The sequence below is a fragment of the Vipera ursinii genome, assembly GCF_947247035.1.
Source record: "Vipera ursinii genome assembly, chromosome: 3".
Classification (NCBI taxonomy): Eukaryota; Metazoa; Chordata; class Lepidosauria; order Squamata; family Viperidae; genus Vipera; species Vipera ursinii.
Genome location: NC_139516.1, coordinates 117,526,892 through 117,552,342, shown reverse-complemented (window position 1 = coordinate 117,552,342; position 25,451 = coordinate 117,526,892). Strand labels below are relative to the sequence as shown.

Sequence of the window (25,451 nt, the reverse complement as noted above, 5' to 3'; positions counted from 1 at the left end):
CCGGAGCTATGGAACCAGTTACCGGTTGAGCTCCGGACGGCGCCCGATCTTCGCTCCTTTCGCCGCGATCTGAAAACATACCTGTTCGAACAAGCCGGCCTGGCCTGAGGGGGGATTGGTGGGGTTTTTACTATCATTTTATTGGGGTTTTATTAATGTATTTATTGTTTTTTATGGGCATGTATTTAATTACTTTTTAATTTTTGTAGCTTTGTGTTTTATTCTTGCCCTGTACACCGCCCTGAGTCCTTCGGGAGAAGGGCGGTATAGAAATATTAATAAATTAAAATTAAATTAAATTAAATATGGTAATAGGCTTCACGTAAGTCCAGTTTTGTAAAGGTTTTCCCCTTGGCTAGAAGGGCTAGCATGTCTTTCATGAGTGGTTTCTCCTCACAAACCATGTTTAGCCCATGGTAGTCGACACACAGGTGGAGAGAAACATCCTTTTCTCGGAATAACACCAGAGTGGCTACCTCAGGCTTGGCTGGTTGGATGAACCCACATGGCAGGTTTTTGTCGATGAATGTGCAGAATTCCTGCGGCTCCTGGCAAGTCATAGAGTATTGTTTGGATTTTAGCAGTTTGGCCTGCGGAGGATCACGATAGCGCAGTCTGTTGGCCAGTGGGGTAGGAGTGCATCAGACCCCTTTTCACTAAAAACCTCCCTGAGATCCCAATATTCCTTGGGGATTTGGGGCTCCTGTCTTGGCTGGTTCTGGGCCATTGCAGCTAGTTCCATCGTGCCCTGAGCAGCTTGGCAGTTAGCTTTTTTGGGGAAAGGTTCTCCTCTCTCAGGCCCTCCCTTTTGGATTTTTAACAGTCTCTTTTGCCAGTTAATATAAGGGTTCCATTTTTTGAGCTGTTCCAGCCTGAGTAAGAGGGATCTTTCCATTCTGTGGGCCACAATAAAGCTCAGGGTTTCCTGGTGGTTCTCCTTTTGCATTTCCACTGGCTCTGTTATAAAATGGCCGGGACTCTCCCAGTCACAGTCCTGTCCAGTTGACAAAATGGATAGGCATCTGACAGTTCAACAAAATGGAATAATGGTTACTCTCTACTTATGCTCCCATGAGTAGTTTGTGCTACTCTGCAGTGAGATTAAATTATGAGATACTAACCATACATCAATTGTAGGTTACCTGTCTGTTTCCTGGAATGTATGTTCTGCAGGTCTATTATCACTCAGGGCGCTGTGAAGAATAGTGCCATTTGTTCAAAGATGCTTTCAATCCAATGAAATTACACTTTCGCTTTTGCTTCTCCTAGGAGACAGAGCTTCTCTAATTCCTCCAACTGGTAGGAGAAATTGAAACGCTGGTAGAACATTTAGTCATTTGTGCCCAGTCAGGCATTTAAGTCCCTGTCTATAACCAGCAGTGCAGAAGAGAATTTGGCAGAACAGAGCAGTTTTCTATATAGCTTTCTATCCAACCCCAGTTTGATTTGATTTGGCTATACATTCTAAATACAAAATGAACACAGTTTAAAATAGAATTTCAATTTCCTAAATATTTACTAACAGTGTCAAGTGGTCAAGAAATGGCAGTAATTAATAGTCAAATTACAATTTAACATTAATAAATTGCCTTTTATATTTTTATAAGACTTCAGGGCATGGGATTTACTTTCTTTCTTCCTGTACATATATGTATACATATACAGTACATATACATATACAGTGCTTTTTTTCTAAAAAAAAGTGTAGGAACTCTCATCTTGGGCACAGGAGGCAGGGGTGGCAGTGCTGCTGCGGTCACGGGCGCAAGGGGTGTTGGTGGCGGGCTGCCCACCGGAGCCGGCGCGGCTGGTGCTGTGGGAGCAGCGGGGCCTGCTCTACACGGGGCTGCGCGGGGTGGGCGGCGGAGGCGGTGCGGGCCAGGTGCTGCAAGGCGGCCACATAGGTGTGCAGGGCAAGGTGATGGTGGCACAGGTCCAGCACCGGGTAGGCCACCAGCCTGGCTGACACGGGTGAGCACAAGGAAGGAGTGCACATGGACTCCACAGAACCCACCTCCCACTCCTTGTCCTCTCTTACCTAGTTGAGATGGTGTAGTTGGGCAGCAGGGAGGGGTGCAAAGTTACTGCCAACTTGCCTTAGTTGCAGACAACTTGCCTGTGCAACGTTTGCCAGCCGGGTCTTTTGGCATGCTCAGCAGCAATTCCTATTGGCTTTTGAAAGCCAATAGGCTTTTGAAAGCCAATAGAGGGAGTAGCCCAGCTTGTGCAAAAGCTTTATTTTTTGTGTGTGCAAAACGGTGCTCGGACACCGTTCTGAGCGTTCTATGGGGGGGAAAAACCCTGCGCGCGCACGCACACGCACACACACCCACACCACAAACAAACAAACAAATAAATAAATAAATAAATAAATAAATAAATATCTGGAGATTGATGCAAAATAGAAATCCAAGGGAAAACCTAAATGTGAAATTCAAGAAAAAGAAATCTTTAAATGCATCCTTAACTCAGGAATATGAGTTTGGTAACAACACTACACATAAGCAGACTGCATTTTTCATAAACTTCTATTACATTTATAAAATTAAATTTTAAAAGGCTTCTGTATTGTGGTTCCTCACATGCATATACCAGTTAGGCATTCTGCACAGACTTATTCAAAATGTTCCAGAGGTAAGATTTTGTTGGTTGCCCCAAACCTATCTAAAGCTCAATTTCTACCATTTCTTCTATGTTTTCTTCTATCACCTCAGTGATAGTGGTAGTTCTTCTGGAGCTTTATTCTTTTTCCTATTGCAACCTTTTAATTTTCTTTTTTTTAGTTGACACATTTCTATTTTTGTTTCGTTTTAAGATGGTGCATTCGGCAGTTTCTATCAATATATGGACCATATGGACTTTCTATAAATGTCAATAATATAGGGTTAAACTTCCAGAGACAGATGTGGCTTTTCTTCATGAAACAAGTGAGAGAAAATGTGTATTGGGCATCAGTGCTTCCCTTTGGAAACAACCTTTAGCAATGGCATCAATAGAAAGTTGGCATTGTAGATCAGGGCTTTTCAACCTTTTCACCCATTATACCACTTTTAGGATATGGCAACATCCGAGTACCACCAGTCACCTAGCAAGGTGTCAAAAACTTGATGACCAAAAAAAAAGTGACTCTTCAAAGTTACAGTGGCTCTTCCTCCTGTCTGAGGTTTTCATTGTGAGCATTTCTGTCGAGGATTGGCAACAGGTGTGGGGTGTTTGGTTTTTATTCCCCCCCCCCGTCTGCTGGGTGGTTACAGCAAGTTTTGGTCACTTCACATGACCCTGGGACACTGTGACCATCATAAATATGAATCAGTTGCCAAGCATCTGAATGTAAATCACAAGACCCTGGAGATCCTGCAATATTCCAGCTGATCGGTGCTTCTTCTGGGCTCAGAAGTGCCAGGATCAGCACCGAGCTCCAGGTGGAACCTGGTGCTGATCCTGGTGCTTCCGCTGAGCCCTGACAGCCCTGCAGCTCCAGCCATCTCTCGCTCAGGCTTGTGTGGTGCTGCCACCGGTTCAGCTCATTCCCCTCCCCCATTACCATTTTTCTAGGATGGTCATGTACCACCTGCCTGGTGGCAATGTACCACAGGTGGTACCCGTACCACTGGTTGAAAAGCCCTGTTGTAGATGACTGGCCTTCTGACTCTAAATTATAAATATTGGGCATTTCTCTATTTACACTATAGAGAAAATTATCCAAATGAAGATAAGATAGCAATTCAGCTGTGTCGGCAAGGATATTAGTAGTAGCTATCCCTGGTCTTTCACTGACACTTAATAGGTTACTTCAGAGGTCCCCAACCTTGTGGGCACCAGGGACTGGTTCTGTGGAGAGAGGTTTTTCCAAGGACCGGTGAGTGCATGGTTTTGTGTGCTGCCTGCATCCTGCAAATAGGGCTTTGCTTGTTTGTGCGGACCGGTTGCCAGCATGCCATGGCCCGGTACTGGTTCATGGACTGGGGGTTGAGATCCCCCGGGTTACTTAGAAACTATTTTTTATAACCTTCAGCAGAATGCAGAAATGTCACGAAGCCCTTAAATGTCTAAACTTGGTCCTATGACAGGAGATCCAGGACAAATTACAAATTAGCTCTGCTAACTGTAATCTCTTCTCAATCATTCATGTTTTTGCCAGAATATTTTATTTTCAACATGTTCAAGTTTCAGTTTAATCCACCAAAGCCATTGCTATTTTAAATAAGCAAAAATCAAGAGGCTGATATCATCCTTTCCGATTATAAAAATGGATTAAAAGACATAAGCCTTCATAATCTACAGGTCATTTCATCCAATGGATTGATATTCATACTCATGTAGGATTTCATTTGGGATTAGATGAGGGGAAGGAGAGGATTGGTTATGCAGATGCAAGTTACATGTGAGACAGATTATAAATACCTTAACAATTGTAACGTGTTAAATCTCATTGCTTTTATTAAGACTTTCTGAGATAGTCTGAAATCTTTTGATGTGAATTCAACAATTTCTCATTCAATGAAGGAAACTCATGCATTTTAATGAAATTTGTTAGCCCAAAAAGTTATTACCAAATTCCTGATATTTTGCTGCCCTAGACTAACACAAATCACTTCTGCAAAGTCTAAATAAGGGAAGTATAACTTGAGATTTAATGCTAATAACTTGAGCATTACTCCTCATTGCCTAGCTTTACATAATATGTACCAATCAGTGAAAATGAGATACTGAGATCATATTATCTACCTTCAGAGCCAAAATAACAGAAATTAATTTCTATTGCACTGTATCTGCTTCTCTCACACAGGTACTCTAATTAGTTAATTAGAACAAAGGTGTACTTTCTTAGCTCTCTTCGTTCAGTTCTTCTATTTTCTGATGATAGTTCAGTTCTTACTCCTGCCATGTACGCATCTAAAGTGGATAGGTGTTCTCTTTCCATTTTCTTGCCTATTTTGACTTGCATTCCTGTTCTTTCTCCTAGTTTAATGAAAGGAAGGACTAGGGGTGATATGATAGCAGTATTCCAATATCTAAGGGGCTGCCACAAAAACGAAGAGATCAGCCTATTCCAAATCACCTGAAGGCAGAACAAGAAGCAATGAATGGAAACTAATCGAGGAGAGAACCAACCTACAACTAAGGAGAAATTTCCTGACAACTAGAACAATCAACCAGTGGAGCAATTTGCCTCCAGAAGTTGTGGGTGCTCCAACACTGGAGATTTTTGTTCAACAGTTTGTCTGAAATAAGGATTTCCTGCTTAAGCAGGGGATTGTGCTGCAAGACCTCCAACTCTGTTATTCTGTTACTCATTTCTGTTAGTAAGAATTAAGTGGAGTATACTGTAGCTGACCATCTGTTTCCCTCCTCTACCTTTTGGATGAGAAAATTGTCAGATAGGCTCATAAGGAATTTTTTTTATTGATTTCCCACTTGGTGCAGAATTTGTCTCCAGTTGATGTTAAAGGATAGTTAAAGTCCTCCATAACTACTGTGAAGTCTTTCCTGTATATCCTAGCTATCTGATTATCAAAAGGTTCACCTATTTCCTCTGCTTGGTTGAGTGGCTTGTAGTGTACACCTGATACAAAATAACAGAGTTGGAGGGGACCTTAGAGGTCTTCTAGTCCAACCCCCTGCCCAAGCTGGAGACCTGATTCTATTCCAGACAAGCAGCTGTTCAGTCTCTTTTTAAAAGCTTCCTGAAGGCGAGCCATTCCTTTGGTTAATTGTTCTCACTGTTAGGAAGTTTGTCCTTAGTTATAGGTTGCTTCTCTCCTTGATTCGTTTCCATCCATTATTTCTTGTTTATCTTCTGGTGCTTTGGAAAATAGGTTCACCCCCTCATCTTTGTGGTAGCCCTTCAAATATTGGAACACTGCTAGCACCTATGCTATATGCTAACACCTGTTGCAATGTAATTATTTTTTTCCCTTCATTTGTATTCATAGGCATTCAAGGAGGCTTTCATTCTTGGTTTTATGTATTTCTATAGACGCGGTGGCTCAAAAGGGACGCGGTGGCTCAGTGGGTTAGGACGCTGAGCTTGTCGATCAGAAGGTCGGCAGTTTGGCGGGTCAAATCCCGAGTGCCGCGTAACAGAGTGAGCGCCTGTTACTCGTCCCAGCTTCTGCCAACCTACCAGTTCAAAAGCACGTAAAAATGCAAGTAGAAAAATAGGGACCACTATGGTGGGAAGGTAACAGCGTTCCGTGCGCCTTTGGCATCTAGTCATGCCAGCCACATGACCACGGAGACGTCCTCGGACAAGCGCTGGCTCTTCGGCTTTGAAACGGAGATGAGCACCGGCCCCTAGAGTCGGAAACAACTAGCACGCATGTGCGGAGGAACCTTTACCTTTACTATAGAGGCATACTGATTTCCTACATATAACGTAACTCCGTCACCTCTTTTATTAGGATTGGAGGGTTTTTTTTAACAGTTTATATCCTTCCAGCAATATATACCAGTCCTTAGTTTCATCCCTCCAAATTTCAGGAATGGCAACTATTCATATCTGCACTTGTGTACTAGAACAGGTAGTCCTTGACTTACAATCTTTCTTATAATGACTGAAGTTAAAATGGCACTGAAAAAAGTGACTTATGACTGGTTTTCAGTTACAACTGCCACAGCATCTTCTTATCACGTGATCAAAATCTAGGCATTTGACAACAGGCATGTATTATTATGACAGTTGCCCTGTCCCAGGGAAATGTGATCACCATTTGTAACCATCCCAGCTACCTTAACAACAAGCCAAGTCAATGCGGGAAGCCAGATTCACTTAACAACTACATGATTCCCTTAACAACTGCAGTGATTCACTTAACTGTGGCAAATAAGGTTGTAAAATGGGAGACAAATCACTTAACACCTGTCTTGCTTAGCAACAAAAAAATTGGGGTCCATTGTGGTCATAAGTCAAGGATTACCTGTACTTCAGGTTCACCCTGTTAGTTCCTTAAACTTTGAGCATTTGAAGCTGTTTCTTCCTTATAATGATGCATGAGTTCTTTTTATGGATGCTTTTTGGCTTCTTAAGACATAGAAGTGTGCAGTTTCTCTTGTATATCAGTGGAGACCTTTCCTTCATTCCTGCTCTTTCTCCAGTATTTTGCAAAAGTAGATAATAGATAGGTGATACTGACATTTTCTCTGGTACACAGTGGGATCAGATGGATATGATTCATTCCTTTGGTTTGCCTGCAGAGTTATTCCTCTTCGCTATCTTGATTTCTCAGATCTTTAACTGTACGGGTATTCCTCGAGTTACAATAGTTCACTTAGTGACACCCCAAGTACTTACAACGTGGTCCTGAAGTTACGAATGTTGCAGCACCACCATGGCAGTCATTCATCCTAATGACCAACCGCAGAGACACAGCAATATTTCCCCTGCCTGCTCCTGCTGTGCTAGCCCACCAGCTCCTCTCCACCCCCTCTTACCAATTGCTCACTTACCTTTTGAACTTCTCCTCAAGCAAGCTGTCTCATCTCCAGCCTCTCTGCTTGGGGTTTGCACGGCAGCGCGGTTACTTTGCCTGCTCCTGGCGCTCCAAAATCAAAGCAGTAAGAGCAGAGGCAAAGCGGGACGAGCACGTTCTTGCTCAGCTTGGCTGACTCACTGAAGCTACCTGCTCAGGACACCCAATCTGCTTTAGGAGTGAAAAAGGAACTCCCTAAAACACATGTGAAATGTATCACTCCATTCATCAAACCTTCTCTTGATTGAGTTTGGCACATTTCATGAGAGCGATTGCAATATGAAGTGCATTTTAGAAGGAGGTTCCTTTGCTGGAGATATGCAAGAATCCTATCTAATTGTAGTCTTCTATCTTCATTTGGCATTTTGGCTTGATCTCCAATTTTCATATGGTTTATTTGGCAGGGCTATGCTTTCTTCTGGTCATTTGTTAGACACCTAAGAGCAGGGCTTTTCAACCTTTTCACCCATTGTACCACTTTTAGGATACGGCAACATCCGAGTACCACCAGTCGCCTAGCAAGGTGTCAAAAACGTGATGACCAAAAAAAGGGGGGGGGAAATGATGAAGTACAGGTAGTCCTCGACTTACAACAGTTCGCTTGGTGACTGTTCAAAGTTACAATGGCACTGAAAAAAATGCCCCCCAAGCCATAGCCGAGCAAGACACCTGCCTGCCTGCCTGGCGGTGCTCTTCCTCCTGTCCGAGGTTTTCATTGTTGTGAGCATTTCTGTTGAGGATTGGCAGCAGGGGTGGGGTGGGGTGGGTGTTTGGTTTTTATTTGCCCCCCTCTACTGGGTGGTTGCAACAGGTTTTGGTCACTTCACATGACCAAATCAGTTGCCAGGCATCTGAATGTAAATCACAAGACCCTGGGATGTTGCAACATTCCAGCTGATCGGCACTTTTTTTGGGCTCAGCAGAAATGCCAGGATCAGCACTGAGCTCCAGGTGGAGCCTGGCGCTGATCCTGGCACTTCTGCTGAGCCCTGACAGCCTTGCAGCTCCAGCCGTCTCACTCAGGCTTGTGCGGTGCTGCCACCGGTTCAGTTCATTCCCCTCCCCACTACCACTTTTCTAGGATGGTCGCGTACCACCTGCCAGGTGCCAATGTACCACAGGTGGTACCCTTACCACTGGTTGAAAAACCCTGCCTAAGAGGACTGTGACTGAATTCACACAACTGATCCCTTTCGCCCTACTCCAGATTGCATCACTTGTGATTTACTACCATGCCAATTCTTCAGAACCAAATGTAAAATGTAGGAACTGCACATTACAGGACGCATGATAACAGAAAGGGCAACATTCCTGCCAAGATCTTAATTTAGGACTATTCTCAGGACTTTCTTTAGGTACATAATCTATATGTGTAGTTTTTTAAGTGAACATTAGACAAATCAGTTGCAGGTTAATTATCCCTTTTTTGTTTGATTCTATTATTCAAATATAAGGGAATGAGAAATATCTTGTGAAACTGTTTTATATTGAAAATATACTCCAGTCATCTTTCTGCTCGCTCATTAACTATAACTTGTGTGAGTGAACTACAAGCAACAGATCTAGTGCACTGGTGTTTCTGAAGTTGGTGAGGTTTACTTGGTTTTAAATGTCACTCAGTAGCAGGGATGGACAACTTTTTCAGGTCTGAATGCTGCTTTGATTATTGAGTTGGGGATCAAGGGCTGCACATTTTAAGAAGGATGCTGGATTACTTTCTTAAAGGGAGGAAGGAAGGTTTGTTTCTTAGCCCAGTGAATCAGTTCAAGATTGCTCTCTATTTTTTGCCATAAGGGAAACCCAGCAATTTTTGCCAACCAACTCAATAGTAAAAAACCAGTAGGGATCTTTGATGTTTTGTAGTCTATATTACTTGTTGCAGTAGTTACTGAATGTTATATATTGTCTATGTGGTTGCCCAGTTCTGCATTGTACATTATATGGTAGTGAAGTAGGAAATTGACCAGGTCAAGGCCCACACTTGCCTTTTGAGTGAATGTCAAAAATGCATTCCAAAAAGAGAGAGAATGGGACCAGGACAAAAACTCATTGTAAGTGTAATATTCTGTAATCCTTTATTTAATAATGTCTGCTACTATTTAATTGGAATTAGGTTATGATATTTTAAATTCTGCGGAAGTAGCATCCAAAACTTGAAAGCATTAAAGTATTATCTGATCAGATTCTTTTTTTTCTTCATTACAGGTGAAAGCGAATGATTCTGATCAGGGTGCCAATGCTGAGATTGATTATTCCTTCCATCAGGCTTCAGATGTAATTCATCGGCTGCTACGCTTAGACAGAGCCACTGGACTCATCACGGTGCAAGGTCCTGTTGATCGTGAAGATATTAATGTGCTCAAGTTCTCAGTGTTGGCTAAGGACAAGGGAGCTAATCCCAAAACTGCCCGTGCCCAGGTAGTGATCAATGTCAGGGATATGAATGATAATGCTCCTTCCATTGAAATTCGTGGTATTGGTTTGGTGACTCATCAGGATGGCATTGCCAATATTTCTGAAGATGTGCCAGTTGAGACACCTGTGGCTCTTGTACAAGTGTCTGATCGGGATGAGGGTGAAAATGCTGTTGTGACCTGCGTGGTGGCTGGTGATGTACCTTTTCAGCTACGACAAGCTAGTGATACTGGCAGCGATAGCAAAAAGAAATACTTTCTACAGACCACTACACCCCTGGATTATGAAGCTGTGAAAGAATATACCATTGAGATTGTAGCTGTGGATTCTGGTAATCCACCCCTGTCAAGCACCAATTCCCTAAAAGTGCAGGTGATGGATGTCAATGACAATGATCCAGTGTTTAGCCAGAGCTCAACAGAGGTGGCATTCCCTGAGAATAATTCCCCAAACGACTTGGTGGTAGAAGTGAGTGCTACTGATGCAGATAGTGGATCTAATGCTAAACTGATCTACTCTCTTGCTGGAGAATCTTTATCAAAAGACACCTTCTCAATTGATCCAGAATCTGGCGAAATCCGTGTAAAAAATGTGCTGGATCGGGAACAGCAAGAACGCTATGAATTCTTGGTAGTTGCAACTGACAAGGGTAGCCCTAGCCGCAAAGGAACTGCCTCAATTGCCATCAGTGTCATGGATCGCAATGACAATGATCCAAAATTCATGCTCAGTGGCTACAATTTTTCTGTCATGGAAAACATACCACCACTGAATCCAGTGGGCATGGTGACAGTTATTGATGCAGACAAAGGAGATAATGCTGTCATTCAACTCTCTGTGGAACAGGATAATGGTGACTTTGTAATCCAAAATGGTACTGGAACCATTCTCTCCAGTATATCTTTTGATCGTGAACGACAGAGTACTTACACTTTCCGTCTTAAAGCTGTGGATGGGGGAGATCCACCAAGATCTGCTTATGTGGGGGTGACAATCAATGTATTAGATGAGAATGACAATGCTCCTGTAATTATATCTCCATCCAATGCTTCCTATAAACATATTCTACCTAACACTAGTCCTGGGCAACAGGTTATGAGTGTTGGAGCTGAAGACATTGATTCTGGGATCAATGCTGAATTACTGTTTAGAATTGCTGGTGGAAACCCCTTTGAACTCTTTAAGATTTCATCTGTAAGTGGAAATATCACACTAGAAAAAGAGATTCTCCGCAAGCATCATGGACTTCACCGCTTGGTTGTACATGTAAATGACAAAGGGAAGCCTTCTCACCATGGCACAGCATTAGTTCATTTTTATGTGAATGAAACATTGGCTAACCGGACACTGCTGGAGACTCTAGTAGGACACAGCTTGGACACACCTATTGATATTGACATTGCTGGTGATCCAGAGTATGAGCGCAACAAGCAGCGCAGTAATATTTTGTTTGGAGTCATTGCAGGCATAGTAGCTGTCACCTTGATAATTTTGCTTGTTGTGCTGGTACGCTACTGCCGTCAAAAGGAGGCCAAAAGTGGTTATCAAGCTGGCAAAAAGGAAACTAAGGATCTGTATGCTCCCAAACAAAGTAGCAAAGGGAACAACAAGGCTAAAGGCAAAGTGAAAAAAAGCAAATCCACTAAGCCACCAAAACCAGCTGAGGATGAAGAAGAAACAGGTCTGCAGAAATCTCTTAAATTCAACCTTATGAATGATTCAGTAAGTGACAGTCCCCGCATCCATCTGCCTCTTAATTATCCACCTGGAAGCCCTGACTTGGGTCGCCATTACCGTTCCAATTCACCTTTGCCTTCCATTCAACTGCAACCCCAATCACCATCTGCCTCCAAGAAGCATCAGGTAGTACAGGACCTCCCAGCCACCAATACATTTGTGGGCACTGGGGACAGCAATTCTACAGGCTCGGAGCAGTATTCAGACTACAGCTACCGTACCAACCCTCAGAAATACACCAATAAACAGGTAGGAGAGATTGTGCTGCACCCTCCCACCATTCCCTCATTCTACAACAGAGCTATATGGACAGAGGTGTGGGAGTGAAATGGACTTGGCCCAGATTGCATGAATGGATTGGCAGGATGCAGGTTGGAGGACTGCAGTGTCCAGATGCATGTTACATTCATAGGACTACTTAGAAATGAGGCCTCCTTCGATCCAGCAAATTAAGGGAATAAGGGTGCGAGAGTGGGGAGAAGATTGTATGATTGTGGTAAATTAGAGGGCTGATGGCATTTAGGGAAATGGATTCTACCACTTGGGTGCAACACAAAGGGTTGGGTTGTCAGTGGTCAATGATCCATGCATCAGGATGTATTCAGTTCTCATGTTTCATATTCATTACTATAAAGAAAGTGTTAAAGTCCCAGAAGCCAGGTCTTTGTTTATGGATCCCATTTTCCAGTCATACTTCGATTCAGATATCATTGATCTGAATCAATGACCAACATTGATTTCTTCTATGGAAACTTGACACCAGCAGAGCCTTAGTACATTTGCAGGTACAGTATGGTAAAATTGGACAATTTTAATGGAGTGACGTGGGCCATGGACGCAAGATTTTTGCATGCAGAAATGAAATTAATTCTACAGCTAGAATAACCTCTTTGCTGAGAGATTAGATTATAAGCATGTGCAGAGCAAAGATTACTGCCGCTGGAATTCAAAGCAAGTAAAACCATCTGCTTCAAAATATTCTGGTCTATGATAGAGAACTTGGCAGAATAGAAAAGTGATATATCGTTTGCAAGCTGGGTAGTATATGGGAAATATTGATAACCACTGAGGCTTTGGTAAGTACAGTTTGGGATGCCATGCTTGAAACTGGCTGCAGTTAATTATCAATAAAAATATGAAACATTCAAGGAATAGTGTTAATCTTCCTTCCATTGTATCATTATTTCCTTTCTTTTGGGGATTAATATGCTAATTTTCCTTCTCAGCTTTGTTCAGGTAAAGTTTTTTTTAAAACATGATGTGATGTCAATAAATGTTTCCATTGTTAGCTGATGTGCTATGATGTGTTGGTCACTGACTTTTGTGTTGCAATCTATAGTGCAGTGGTGGGGAAACCAAATGATGGGGAGGCATGATGGGTAAGATGACATTGCTTTTGGAGATTGTTTCAGCAATTGAAATTATGTTCAATTTTTAGTTTCCACAAATGGAAAAAAACCCATCATATTAAGCAAATCATAGGAACCAATATGAATTTCACCCAAACGCATATGAGAATCAAATTGGAATAAAGTTATGACAGAAAATTTTATCTTTGATGTTTTCAGAGAGATTTAGTATGCTGATTGAAAAACAAAAAGTTCCTTTTTACAAATACTTGCATTTTTAAAAAACTATCTCAAGGCACACCAATTATAGCAATGATTTCGTACATATTATTGTGGGTACTTAACAATGTCTGTAGCATATTGTTGGGATTTTTAGAAGGGTTTTTTTGCAAATCATTTTGATTAATTAGGCTCATCTAGAAATATTTTTTCACATTTTTTTATTTTTATTCAAAACATTACAATACAAGCTCCTCCCCAAAATACAGAAAACAAAACACAACTAAACAAGACTACAGAAAAAGTGCATAAAATAAAAAAAACAAAACATATACATAAATTGTACCCCCTAGTTGAATACTTATAAATATGCCTCAAAGATATACGTATCCCTCCCACTTTGTGAAGAAGACACAATTTATAAATTTCTAGAACAATATTCACCCAGTCCAGTTGACCTGACCTCTGCCTAGTATATGAAAACATAGTTAACGGGTAAAACCAACAACTAAATTAAACTTCAAAACCCTTTGTTAAAGTCTATTTATTGTATTTCACACAAAGGAAGTCCACAACGGCTTCTGATATACCATAGGTTACCACAGTCATTGTTTCTGATCCATCCAGGATCAAATACCTTCGATTGATTCTTAATAGTGAATCTTTTCCTTAAAATAGTAATCGGGATCTTTCCTAATAATTGGATTTTATTCCCCAAAGGCACAAGTTCCTATTGTGTATATCTCCACAGCATTTGTTGTACAAAAAAAAATCTGTAAATTGTAACATGACATCTCTTGACATTTATTTTCCAATTGGGTGTGATAAATCCATTCAGAATCAGATCAAAATAGAGCTGGAACGAAACTTGGAGGTCTTCTAATCCAGCCCCCTGCTCAGAGAAGGAAATACTATACCATCTCAGACAAGTGACTGTCCAGTCTCTTCTTAAAAACCTCCAGTGATGGAGCACCCATGATTTCTGAAGGCAAGTTGTTCCACTGGTTAATGGGACGCTGTGTTTTCAACCACCCCATTTGCTCACAGATGACCTTCCAGTTTCCCCAAGGTCTCTGTTCAAATACAAAGTGTTTCAGCACCTATGGGGCTATACTAAATGCAGCGAATCCCTGCGTTTTGAATAGCCCCATAGGCGCTGAAACAGTTTCTATCCAAATGGCTTTGGGGAAACTGGAAGGTCTCTGAGCAAATGGGGCAGTTGAAAATGCAGCATTCCGCTCTGTTTCTAAGTGCGCATTGGCAGGCAGACGGACCTTTCAGTGTCCCCCAAGGTGTGCATTCGGATAAAAAGCGTTTGAGCGGCAGCGGCTTGGGTTTCTCAGCTCCGTCCGAGTGGAAGAAAGCAGAGGTGCAGCAGTGGGATTGCTCTCAAAAAGGCCGGTGCACTTGAGCGAGCAGCTCACACAAGTCTTATTGTTTGAGAGCAATCCTGCTGCTCCACCACCACTTTCTTCCACCTGGATGGAGCCCTTGAGTGGGAGGACGAGGAGGAGAAGAGCGGTGAGGATATGTGCCAGCCGGCTGGTCAGGCTAGGAGTAGGTCAGGTGAGGTGGCTGTCCGGCTGTCTGGGGAGGGGGGGATCATGGCCACTCTGGTGGCTGTCGCTACCGCCTGCAGCTTGGACGTAGGTGCAAAGGGCCTGGCCCCTCGATGCCTCTCTGCCTAATTGAAGGCTTCATTCCTGCCCTCAAACTAAGGCTGGCGCATGCCAGTGAGCAGCACACCCGGGCCACGGACAGCATTGGTTCCTGTGCCTGGCTGACTCCAACTGCACACTTCGCCCCATAGGCATGCAAACAAAGCACACATTTCCCCCCCCCCCCGCCCAGAATGGAAGCTTCCAGGGGTCATGATCTCTTTTGCAAAGAATTTGTGTTTGAACTCGTGTGATATTACGGCATCCAGGAACTTCCATTGTCAGTGCAAAAAGCATTTCCAAGCTGACCTCCTCTCTCTCAAAGGGAAAGAAACTGCAGCAGAGAGGAGACAGATTTTGCAAGATGAGTGAGTCCGGCGCAGCAGGAAGGGAGGGGGAAATATGAGGTATCTTAGTGCATTGGGGGGGGGCTTGGGGGCCTGTTCCATCACTAGGCCCTCCATGGCCTTCCCCACCCTGAGATACCTCATGTGCACTTAACGAACCGCGCATTCGTCCGTGCATTCAGTTAGCGAATGTGTGGATGAAAGCAGGGAGTGGTCTCGTTTGAGGTACAAGATTCACCCCTACAAATTTTCAAGTTAATGGAATGGGCAGGCTCCATTACATTCAGAACTTGAGGAACTACCTGTATTAGTACCTTTTCACAAAGCCTTAGTAAGATTGCACTTGGGATACTACATCCAATTTTGGTCACCACAATGTAAAAAAGCTGTTGAGACACTGGAAAGAATACAGAGAAGAGCAACAAGGATAATTAGGGAGCTGTAGGCTAAAACTTACGAAGAATAGTTTAGAACAGGAATTGAGTATGTCTAGTCTAGCCTTGTGAAAAGAAGGACTAGGGGGGAGACATGATAGCAGTGTTCCAATATTTGAGTGGCTACCACAAAGATGAGGGGATCTATTTTCCAAAGGACCAGAAGGCAAGACAAGAAACAAGTGGAAACTAATCAAGGATCAAGTAACCTAGAACTAAGGAGAAATTTCCTAACGGTGAGAACAATTAACCAGTCGAATGCCTTGCTTTTAGAAGTTTGTGGGTGCCCCATCACTGGAGGGTTTTAAGAAGAGACTGGACAGCCACTTGTCTGAAAAGGGATAGGGCCTCCTGCTTGAGCAGGGGTTTGGTCCCTTCCAACTCTGTTATTCTATGTTGTATTTTTTGCACAAAGAATGAATTAAGTCCCTCTGCTTTCTCTCTACTGCCTGTTACTTCCTTGCCTTCTTCTCTCATTAGTGGACCAATTATTTCCTTGACTTTTTGGGTGTTTTTTTATATGTGTTGAGAGAAACTTTTTTATTATTGTTTTTGACATTTGTTGCAAATCTTACTTCATTCTGAGCCTTAGCTTTCCTGACTTCATCTTTCCAAGTTCAAGCTATATGTTGGTATTCTGCCTTAATTATATGTCCCTCTTTCCATTTTTTGTACTTATCCTTTTTGTCTTTCAGTTTATCAGAGAGTTTGTTGTGTAACCATGCTAGTTTCGTTTTGGATTTCTTGTTTTCTTTCTCAGTGGTATTGAGCTGAGTTGGGCTTTTACAATTACATTTTCCAGAGTTTCCAAAGCTTCCTGAATAGTTTTTCATTCATGGAATCCTTCCCTAGCTAGCTCTTAAGTTTTTAAAATCAGCTCTTTTAAAATCTAAGACACTAGTTTGATTATGTTCTGTTGTTTGTGTTTGCATTATTGAATTCCAATATAACATTCCAATATAACTTCTCCAAATTTCCTGGGTCAGCCATCTATTAAAGTAAATTTGGGAAAGGGTTATATTTAAGATCTACATTCAAGGAGCCAAATATTCCTATCTACACAGATTTGTTCAGTTTGTTATTATATTATAATGTCCACATCTCACTTTATGTTAGTCAAGTTGGCCTGATTCTACCCTTATACATATAATATATACCTTTGATAATCATGTTTCAAGATCTAATTCAGCTTCAGAGCCCTTTATTTACTTGTTATGAGATTTAGAGGCTATTGAACTTGGTGAAACTCTGGATAAGTTATATGAAAACAATAAACACAAACCATGGATATCTAAAAAAAATCCAGGTTCACAAACAAAATTCTACAGGCCATTGGCATCTATCATAACCATTGAGTCCTTTGCTATTTTGCAGTTGGACTTTGAATTCACATTCAAAACACATTTTAAAAAATCCACTTCAGTCTGTGTTTTGAAGGTTTTTCTAACATTTAGCTTGAATTTGCCTTCCTTTAATTTCAATACTTTCTCTAGATTCTATGCTTTGAAACAATAGTGAACAGATATTTGAATATTTTCTTCTTTTCAGGTATACATTTTTAACTGGGGTTTTAAGTATACAGGGTCAATTTAATATTTTTTAATCTGGTTTTTTAACTTTTGTATGGTGGATTTTTTAATTCCCTGTAAACCGCCCTGAGTCCTCAGGGAATAGGGCGGTATATAAATGTAACTAAATAAATAAATAAATACATAAAAAGGTTGAAACAGCAGATTAAATGAATGATATTAGCAATTGCCTATTTTTTTTACCTTTCATGTATGTATCCCTAAACCTACAAAATTATAATTACAGTAGTGGCCAAAATTGTGGAAACCTTTTGGGAAAAGTGTATTATTATTATTATTATTAATTTTATTTTTGAGGTTCAATGGCTAATAACACCACTTTTCTTTGGAGTAGTACCATAAAATTATATATCAATGGAAAGATAATTTAATCAAGAATATAAAGCAACAAAGTTTGTTCAATTATCTGAACTGGATTCTATGAAAAGTTATAGCTAAATAACCAGAAAAAGGAAGCACAACTTGCTTAGGTTGATATCAGGTAGCTTTCCTTCATCTGATTGTGGCCAATGAGCATGAGTGTTTAGAGAGCCAATCAGGTGTCATCTTGTTTTGGCAACGAGCCAATCAGATCACAGTAGGATTCAGTTATTGATGTCATGTATTGAAGCTGAGAGGACATTTGTCAGTATGTTATGTTAATGCTATCAAGTTGGTTGGGTTTTTTTTGTGTTCTTTAATTTAGTGAGCTTGTAAAATGTAATAAAATTAAAGTAATGGTGCAAAGAGTTGACTGGTTGCCCAGAAAGCGACGTAAAATAGTATTATTAAGTGAACAAGGCTACAGTTATAAAGAAATTAGAAGAAAAATTGGTGGAACTTAACCAAAGGTGGCATTTCTACTGTACTCTTTTCCCAAAAGGTTTCCACAAAAGGTATATACAGTAGTTGAGCTGGAACTGTAGGAAGTTTCATTTCAGAGTTAGAGAAGTGGAAGCTGGCAATCTTGTCACTGATGAAAAGGTAGCTTCTTGCAATAGTTCTCATTTATGACATGCACCTGCACACATATCCCTACACACACACACACACACACACACACAGAGACACACACCTTAAAGTATGCTCATGAAACCACTCACAATTTCAATAAAATATTATTGATAAACTGTGAATAACCTATTATACTGCTTCCGGCTGTCATTACATATTTTTGTTCAAGCCATAGAACTGTACTCTGGGGCACCCCACTTGATCTCTCATTCTACTTTGTTTTAAGAATGGTTAGTATACACTTTGGAAGCTATATGTAGGCATGCCATCCACTCCAAGCTAAATTAAAATGCTAATCAAAATATAATGAGATATTTTTTGAAATCCTTTGCAAAGTCTGTTCTCTAGAATTTTTAACAAAAGTATGAGAAATTGATTAATCTTAACAGAAGCTGTTGTAGAAGAATATATTCTAATCTAGTATCAATGAATTGCTTCAAGATAATGTACACATTGATCACTTCATGCGTTGCTCCAAAATCTTCCCAAATCAGAAACTGGTTTATTACTATCAGGATCCTACTTGTTTCTTATTTGAAGATAGGAACAATATTTGCCTCCCTCCAGCCATCTTCACTCATTTTCCTGTATTTCTAGAAGATAATTAATAGTCTATCTAAACCATCAGCAACTTCCTTTAATAATTACCAGAAATGAACATATATTTGTTCAGAATATATTTTGTCAGGACAACCTATTTTATATTTAGATTAGATCATTTATCTTATTTAATTGGATAGCTTTTTCAGTAGATTTGTGAAAATTACATAGACATATCTTGATTTCAACAAAGAATTTAGCGGTATGATTAACAAACTTGTTAGATGTAGGCCAGAAGGCATGGTAATTAAGTAAGTATATAGTTGGTTTTTAAAATTACACTCAAAGAATGTTCTTGAAAGGACTTTCTTTAAACTGGAATGAGACATTAAGTGAGTGTTAGAAAGTTCAGTTGTGGCAGGATTAATGACTTGTATGGGGAAGTGATAAAATGCTTAACCTGTCAAGTAATTTTCCTCAAAAACAGAAATCAAATATACTGGTTTAGCACTGAAAATACTTGGAATGGTAAGAGCACTTGTAAAAAGATCTTGGAATAATAATTACCTGCATAGCAAAAATGAATCAGAATAGTTACTATATGTTGCTGCCAAAAATGCAATTTTAGACTGCCTCAATGGAAGTAGAAGGAGTTTCAAATCGTGGGATATATATGCTTTCTCTGACAATGTGACTAGATTAATAAACTAAGGAATAAGACATTTAATAAAATAGACCATAGCACTTTTTTGATAGAGTGGATACTGAGGGAGGCATGTAGTGGTCATACCTCAGGATTCTGTCTTGGGGCCAGTACTCTTCAGTATTTAAAACATAAAAAATAGGGTTGGAAGGGATCTTGACAGCTTCATTGGATGATCCTAGATCAAAAGATATGAGACAGTCCTTGACTTATGGTCATATTTGGGACTAGAATTTTGGTCACTAAGTGATGTAGGCATCACATGACTGGAGTTGGTTTTATGACCATTTTTGTCATGGTCATTAAATGAATTGCATAGTCATTAAGTCTGTCTTCCCCAATTGACCTTGCTTGTCAGAAGCTGGCTGGGAAGATCACAAATTGCAATCAAATGTTTGCAAGATACTGCAAGCTTCATGCTTTAAATGCAAGCTGGTTGCCAAGCACCTGAATTTTCATCAGATAACAGCAGGGATGTTGCAATGGTCATAACTTTGAGAAGAGGTCGAATGTCACTTTTTCCACAGTCATCATAACTTTGAACAAGTATTAAATGACTGGTTATAAATTGAGGACTACCTGTAATTGGGTATCATCAGCATAACCATTCTGCATAATCTCCAAACAAGCAAACAACTGCCATGGGCAGGGAATTGGACTATAAGACCTCCAAGTTCCCTTCCAATCCTATTATTCTATCTTCTACGAATCTCTTCACCTAGTGGTTTAATGTAGATGTTGAAAAGGTGAAGACAGAAAGTAGAAACCTGCAGTGTCATACACAGGAGAGGCCTGCAGAATGATCTCTTCCCCAACAAACTCTTGACTGGAACCAGTCTCAAAGAAAAAAATAGAACTACCACAAAACAGTGCCCATCGATCCCCTCATCTAAATTGTTTACAAGGATTTTGAGTACTGGGTCTAAGAAAGAACCTTGGGGTACTTATTGCATGTTTTCCTCCATGTAGATGTACTATACATATATTGCATTTGGTCAGCCAGTTACAAATGCTTCTAGTGGCGATACTGTCTATCTCACATTTTTCTATTTTACCAAGAAGTAGGTTGTGGTCTATTTTGTCAAATGCCTTACTATAAAGTCTATGTCCACAGCATTTCACTAGTCCAGTAATTTAGTCACTTTGTCAAAGAAGGCAATAAAGTTTGTCTGGCAAGATCTGATTTTGACAAATCCATGCTGGCTTCTAGTAACAGCTTTGCTTATTTTTAGGCATTTGCAGATCCATTGCTTGATGATCTTTTCTAGGATCTTCCCAAGTATAGATGTCAGGCTGCTTGGTCTGTAATTTTCTGGATCCATTTTTTCCCCCTTTTTTGAAAATTAGAACCACATCTGTTCTCTTCCAGTCCTCTGTAGTTTTCCGGTGCTCCAGGATCTTTGAAAAATATGGCTCAGTGGATCTGAGATCACATCTGCCAGCTTCTTCAGAATTCTGGGATGTAATCCATCTAGTCATGATTTTTTGAACTTGTCTAGAATAGATGAGTGTTCTCTTACTATTTTCTTCCTTATTTTGACTTTATTCCTAATCTGCTTTTGATCGGTTGGACTATTTTAGCCTTTTGTGTGAAGACAGATGCGAAGAATGAATCAAACAGCTCTGCTTTCTCCTTGTGGCCAGTTACTTTCCTTATCATCTTCTCCCATTAGTTGTTTCTTCCACTTTTTTCTTCTTTTTACATGTTGAAGGAAACTTTTTTTCCATTACTTTTGACATTTGTTGCAGGCCTTAGCTTTCCTGACTTCATTTTTGCAGATTGGAGCTATTAGCCGGTAATTATTTTAGAAAACAGGATTATCTTCCTAGGTTTTATTTTTTATTTTTGCATTTCTATAGAGGGGTAGCTATTTTTCACATGAAATACAGGTCCACCTCCTCTTTTGTTAGATCTGTTTCTTTTAATTTAAATTTTTCTAGCAGTATGTTCCTTTTCTTCTCTTAGAATTGTAGAATTTTAGAATAAAGAGAGACACAGATTTTCAGTTCAGCATCCTTTTCAAACGTGGTTCCAAAGCCTTTACCAAAGAAGAACCCAGTAGTTCTTAGTGCATTGAGTTCCATTTCCAAGAAGCTGTTAAATGTAGGAAAATTTCCATGGCATTAAATCATTTTGCTTTCCTGTAGTTTCCATGAATTGGTTCTAATTCTGCTCTCTGGTCCAAATATTTTTTGCATGATAGTCTTCCACCTACTAGAAGATCACCATGTCCCTCCTGCAAACTAAATAGATTCAAAACTTTTAAGTTGTTTCTTATCCTTATCATCTTGCTAGCTCATCTCTGTTAAATTTGAAAGGCTAAACTGGCATAATGTTTCGCATGTGATCTGACCAGTATAGCAATAGCCATGGGAAGATATGGAGGAAAATACAGAAAATAAAGAATGTGCCATTTTTCATATTGGGTGGGTTGAAAATGCAGTGAAGATTAAAGCACTTTCTTTTTTCAGTAATGAATAGAATAAGACAGAGTCTGATATATTGCTGTTCTTTTACCCCTTCATTGTTTTGTAATAATTTATAATTAGATTTTAATCTATAGTATCCAAGCAATGCAGTTCTTGAATATAAAGGATTAATATGAAAGTGCAGAGAAAATTAGAAATATATCAAGGAGAGAAGGAGGTTATTCTAATGAGTAGTTCTTTATGAACAGTTGTTCTTGGATATGTGGCCTACCTGCCATTCCTTCATGCTAGATTATTAATTATTAGTGTAGTGCTGTGCTGGTTCAGTTCCTTTCACCAAGGCCAGTTCAAAATGGTGGTGATAGGGGCAAGAGGTCCAGATGCTTCTTTGTAGGGTACCACAGGCTTGGTACTCTCTCTGTTCCTTTTTAACATCTACATGAAACCGCTGGGTGAGATCATCCAATACCACAGAATGAGGTACCATCAGTACACTGATGACCCTCAACAGTATATTTTCATCCCAGGTGACCCAGGTGATGCTGTGACTGCCCTTTTGCAGTGCCTAGAGGACGTGAGGGGGCCTGCATGGAAGACAAGAGGCTTCAGCTGAATCATGGTAAAATAGAGCAGTCGAGGGTGCATGGAGTCTTGGGATCTAGAGGTCTATTATCTTTAGTTTGGGATGGGGATGCACTAACACAGACCGATCCAACGCACAGTTTGGAGGTTCTCATAGACTTACAATTCCTGCTGGAGGGGCAGGTAGCAGTCATGGCCAGGAGAACCTTTGCGCAAATTCATGTTGTCTAGCAGTTACACCCTTTCCTGATCATGAGGCCTTGTGCCCAGTCATACTTACCCTTTTCATTTCTTTTCTGAATTACTGCAATGTGGCCTAGACGGGGCTACATTAAAAAGCATCCAGAAGCTACAACTGGTACAGAATGCAGCAGCACGGGTAGATTTGGAAGGACAGGGGTAGGCAACTTCGGCTCCTTTATGACTCATGGACTTCAACTCCCAGAATTCCTGAGCCACCCAAGCTGGCTCAGGAATTCTGGGAGTTGAAGTCCATGAGTCATAAAAGAGCCGAGGTTGCCTACCCCTGCCCTAGGATAACATCACAGTGAGCTGCACTAGTTACTGATCTTCTTCCATGTCCAACTAAAGGTGTTGGTTATCATCTTTATAGTTCTTTATGATATGGGTCTGAAAAGAACTGTCTTGCCCAATGGGATTGCATGCCCCTTGTATTCCAGTGGAAAAGACCTACTGCTAAGAAACTTCAGTTGGCAGCGTCTAGGAGAAAAACCTTTTCTGCTGGGCCTCCACCTTTGGGAATATCCTGCTGCCAGAAGTGAGATCCATCCCCAACCTTCTGGCTTCCCAAAAGGACCTTTAAGACCTGGCCTGCCAACTTGTATGGAGACACTTCAAGCTGGAAATGGTTGGGGCAGTGGCAAAAGAAGGTGCCACCCCGTCTCTGTGTGAGCCGTTGGATTTTTGCTCTTTTTATCTGTTTAATTCCTATCTTTAAATTATAGACATAATTCCTATAATTGCATTGTAATTCCTACAATGCAATAAAAACAGAAGTATAAAAACAATTATAAATTTATAAATTGTTTTTGTATTTCTGCCTTTGTTGCCTTGTAGGCCTCCCAGAGTCACTCTGGATAGTAGCATAGTAAGTAAGTAAGTAAGTAAGTAAGTAAGTAAGTAAGTAAGAATTATAAAGTAAGGAGTCATTTAGGCCATTAAATTCATCCCCTGCTCAATACATTAGAATCAGAATCACACAGTTGGAAGTGACCTTGGAGGTATTCCATTGCAACTTTCTACCCAGGCAGAATTTCTCAGATCATCCCTTTGTTTGAAAGCCTCCAGTGATGTATCCTCCAGGATTTCATGAGGCAGGCTGTTCCAATGCTTAATGGGTCGGGATGTTTTTTCCTTATTTTGACTTTGATCTTTCTTTATAAAGCTTTCATCCAGTAGTTTTTCCTAACCCCAGGCCCCATTGAGAATAGACCCATTCCCTGGGACATCCCTTCAAGTAATGTAAACTTGCTATCATGTTTCCCATTAGCCTTCTTTTAGTTCTTTTAATTATTTGTTACAGGAATTAGCCCCTCGCAGTCTTTGGTCCTTTTCTCTTCACTTTCCAGTTCCTTCTTGTATTGTTGTGACCAGATTCAATCTGATCATTGCAACACAAAGAACTATCAATTTCCGTGATGTCAGCATTACACCTTGTTTGATGCTGTGCCAGATTGCATTAGCTTTTTTGGCAATTGCAGAACACCATTGGCTCATGTTGTCTGTAAGGACACACGGATCCTTGCAAGTTACTATTGCTGACCCAGGTGCCATCTATCTTGTACATCTAGCTACACTTCTCCTTCTATAATTTTCTTTATTTAAAATTTGTAATCCAGACAAAGGAGTAAAAAAAAAAAAAGACTTGCGCCCCCCCATCTGTAACACTGTAGTCCCTTTCAGCACACCATACTTCTATATTACTTATTTATTTATTTATTAAATTTATATTTATTTATTTATTTATTTATTTATTTATTTATTTATTTATTTATTTATTTATTTATTAATGGGACTTATATCCCGCCCTATCTCCCGAAGGACTCAGGGCGGCTAACAACAATAACATATAACAGAAATTAAGATAAAATTATAATTAAAGTCATCAGTGCAATAAATTAAAATTAAAAATTAAAAATAAATTAAAAATTGTAAACATAATTAAAATGTCTGTCAGTCCAGGTCAGCCAGGTGGAAAAGGAGTGTTTTGAGGCCGCGGCGAAAGGACCGGAGATCTTGGGTCATCCGAAGCTCAGGGGGGAGCTGATTCCATAGGACTGGCGCTCCCACAGAGAAGGCCCTTCCCCTGGGGTTCGCCAGCCGACATTGTCTAGCTGACGGTACCCTGAGGAGGCCTTCTCTGTGTGAGCATACTGGGCGATGGGAATTCGTTCCCGGTAGCAGATGGTCCTGCAAGTATCCTGGCCCTAAGCCATATGCTGCCCATCTCATTATTCAGTGACTCTGGATGGATTAAAACAAGTACTTTATCTTCACAGAACTTCATGTTTTCCTTCCCCCCCCCACTTCCCCACTTCTGCATTTGACATAGTCAGCCAATCAGCTTCCTCAACAAATTTAAACATTTTTCTTTCCTCTGTGTGTGTGTGTTTGTGTGTGTGTGTGTGTGTTTGTGTGTGTGTGTGTGTGTGTGTGTGTGTGTGTAGAGCCAGTGGACTAATTGTTTATTTGAGTTTCCTTTTTTGTTATTTTTGGCATTGAATCAAGTCGTAGCATTATTGACCCCACCCTTACAAATTTGGGCTATCTCCTGACATTCTGTTTTTTTAATTTTCTCTTCTTTCTACTTTTTAAAAGTTGTCCTTCCACCCCCCCCAACAGCTTTTTATGTAATCAGTCCAGTTTCATCCTCTGTCTACCATTTTTATTACTCCTTAGTATTGGTTGTGTTTGGGCCTTAAGTATCTTATGTTTTCAAAATTTCTCAACCCTCTTGAGCTGT

General features: G+C 40.5%; 1 protein-coding gene across 5 annotated transcripts in view; it reads left to right on the top strand.

Moving 5' to 3' along the window:
• The window catches only part of PCDH1 (protocadherin 1), a 159,742-nt gene that overhangs the window by 65,331 nt on the left and 68,960 nt on the right, over window positions 1-25,451 (top strand). For 3 of the 5 annotated variants that reach the window (XM_083357531.1, XM_083357530.1, XM_083357532.1), the window contains one exon: window positions 9,678-11,873. In XM_083357531.1, the coding sequence (XP_083213657.1) occupies window positions 9,678-11,873 (2,196 nt within the window). Of the gene's footprint in view, window positions 1-9,677; window positions 11,874-22,413; window positions 22,541-25,451 lie in introns of those variants that run through there. The other 2 variants (XR_014491887.1, XM_083357533.1) reach the window with 2 other exon arrangements.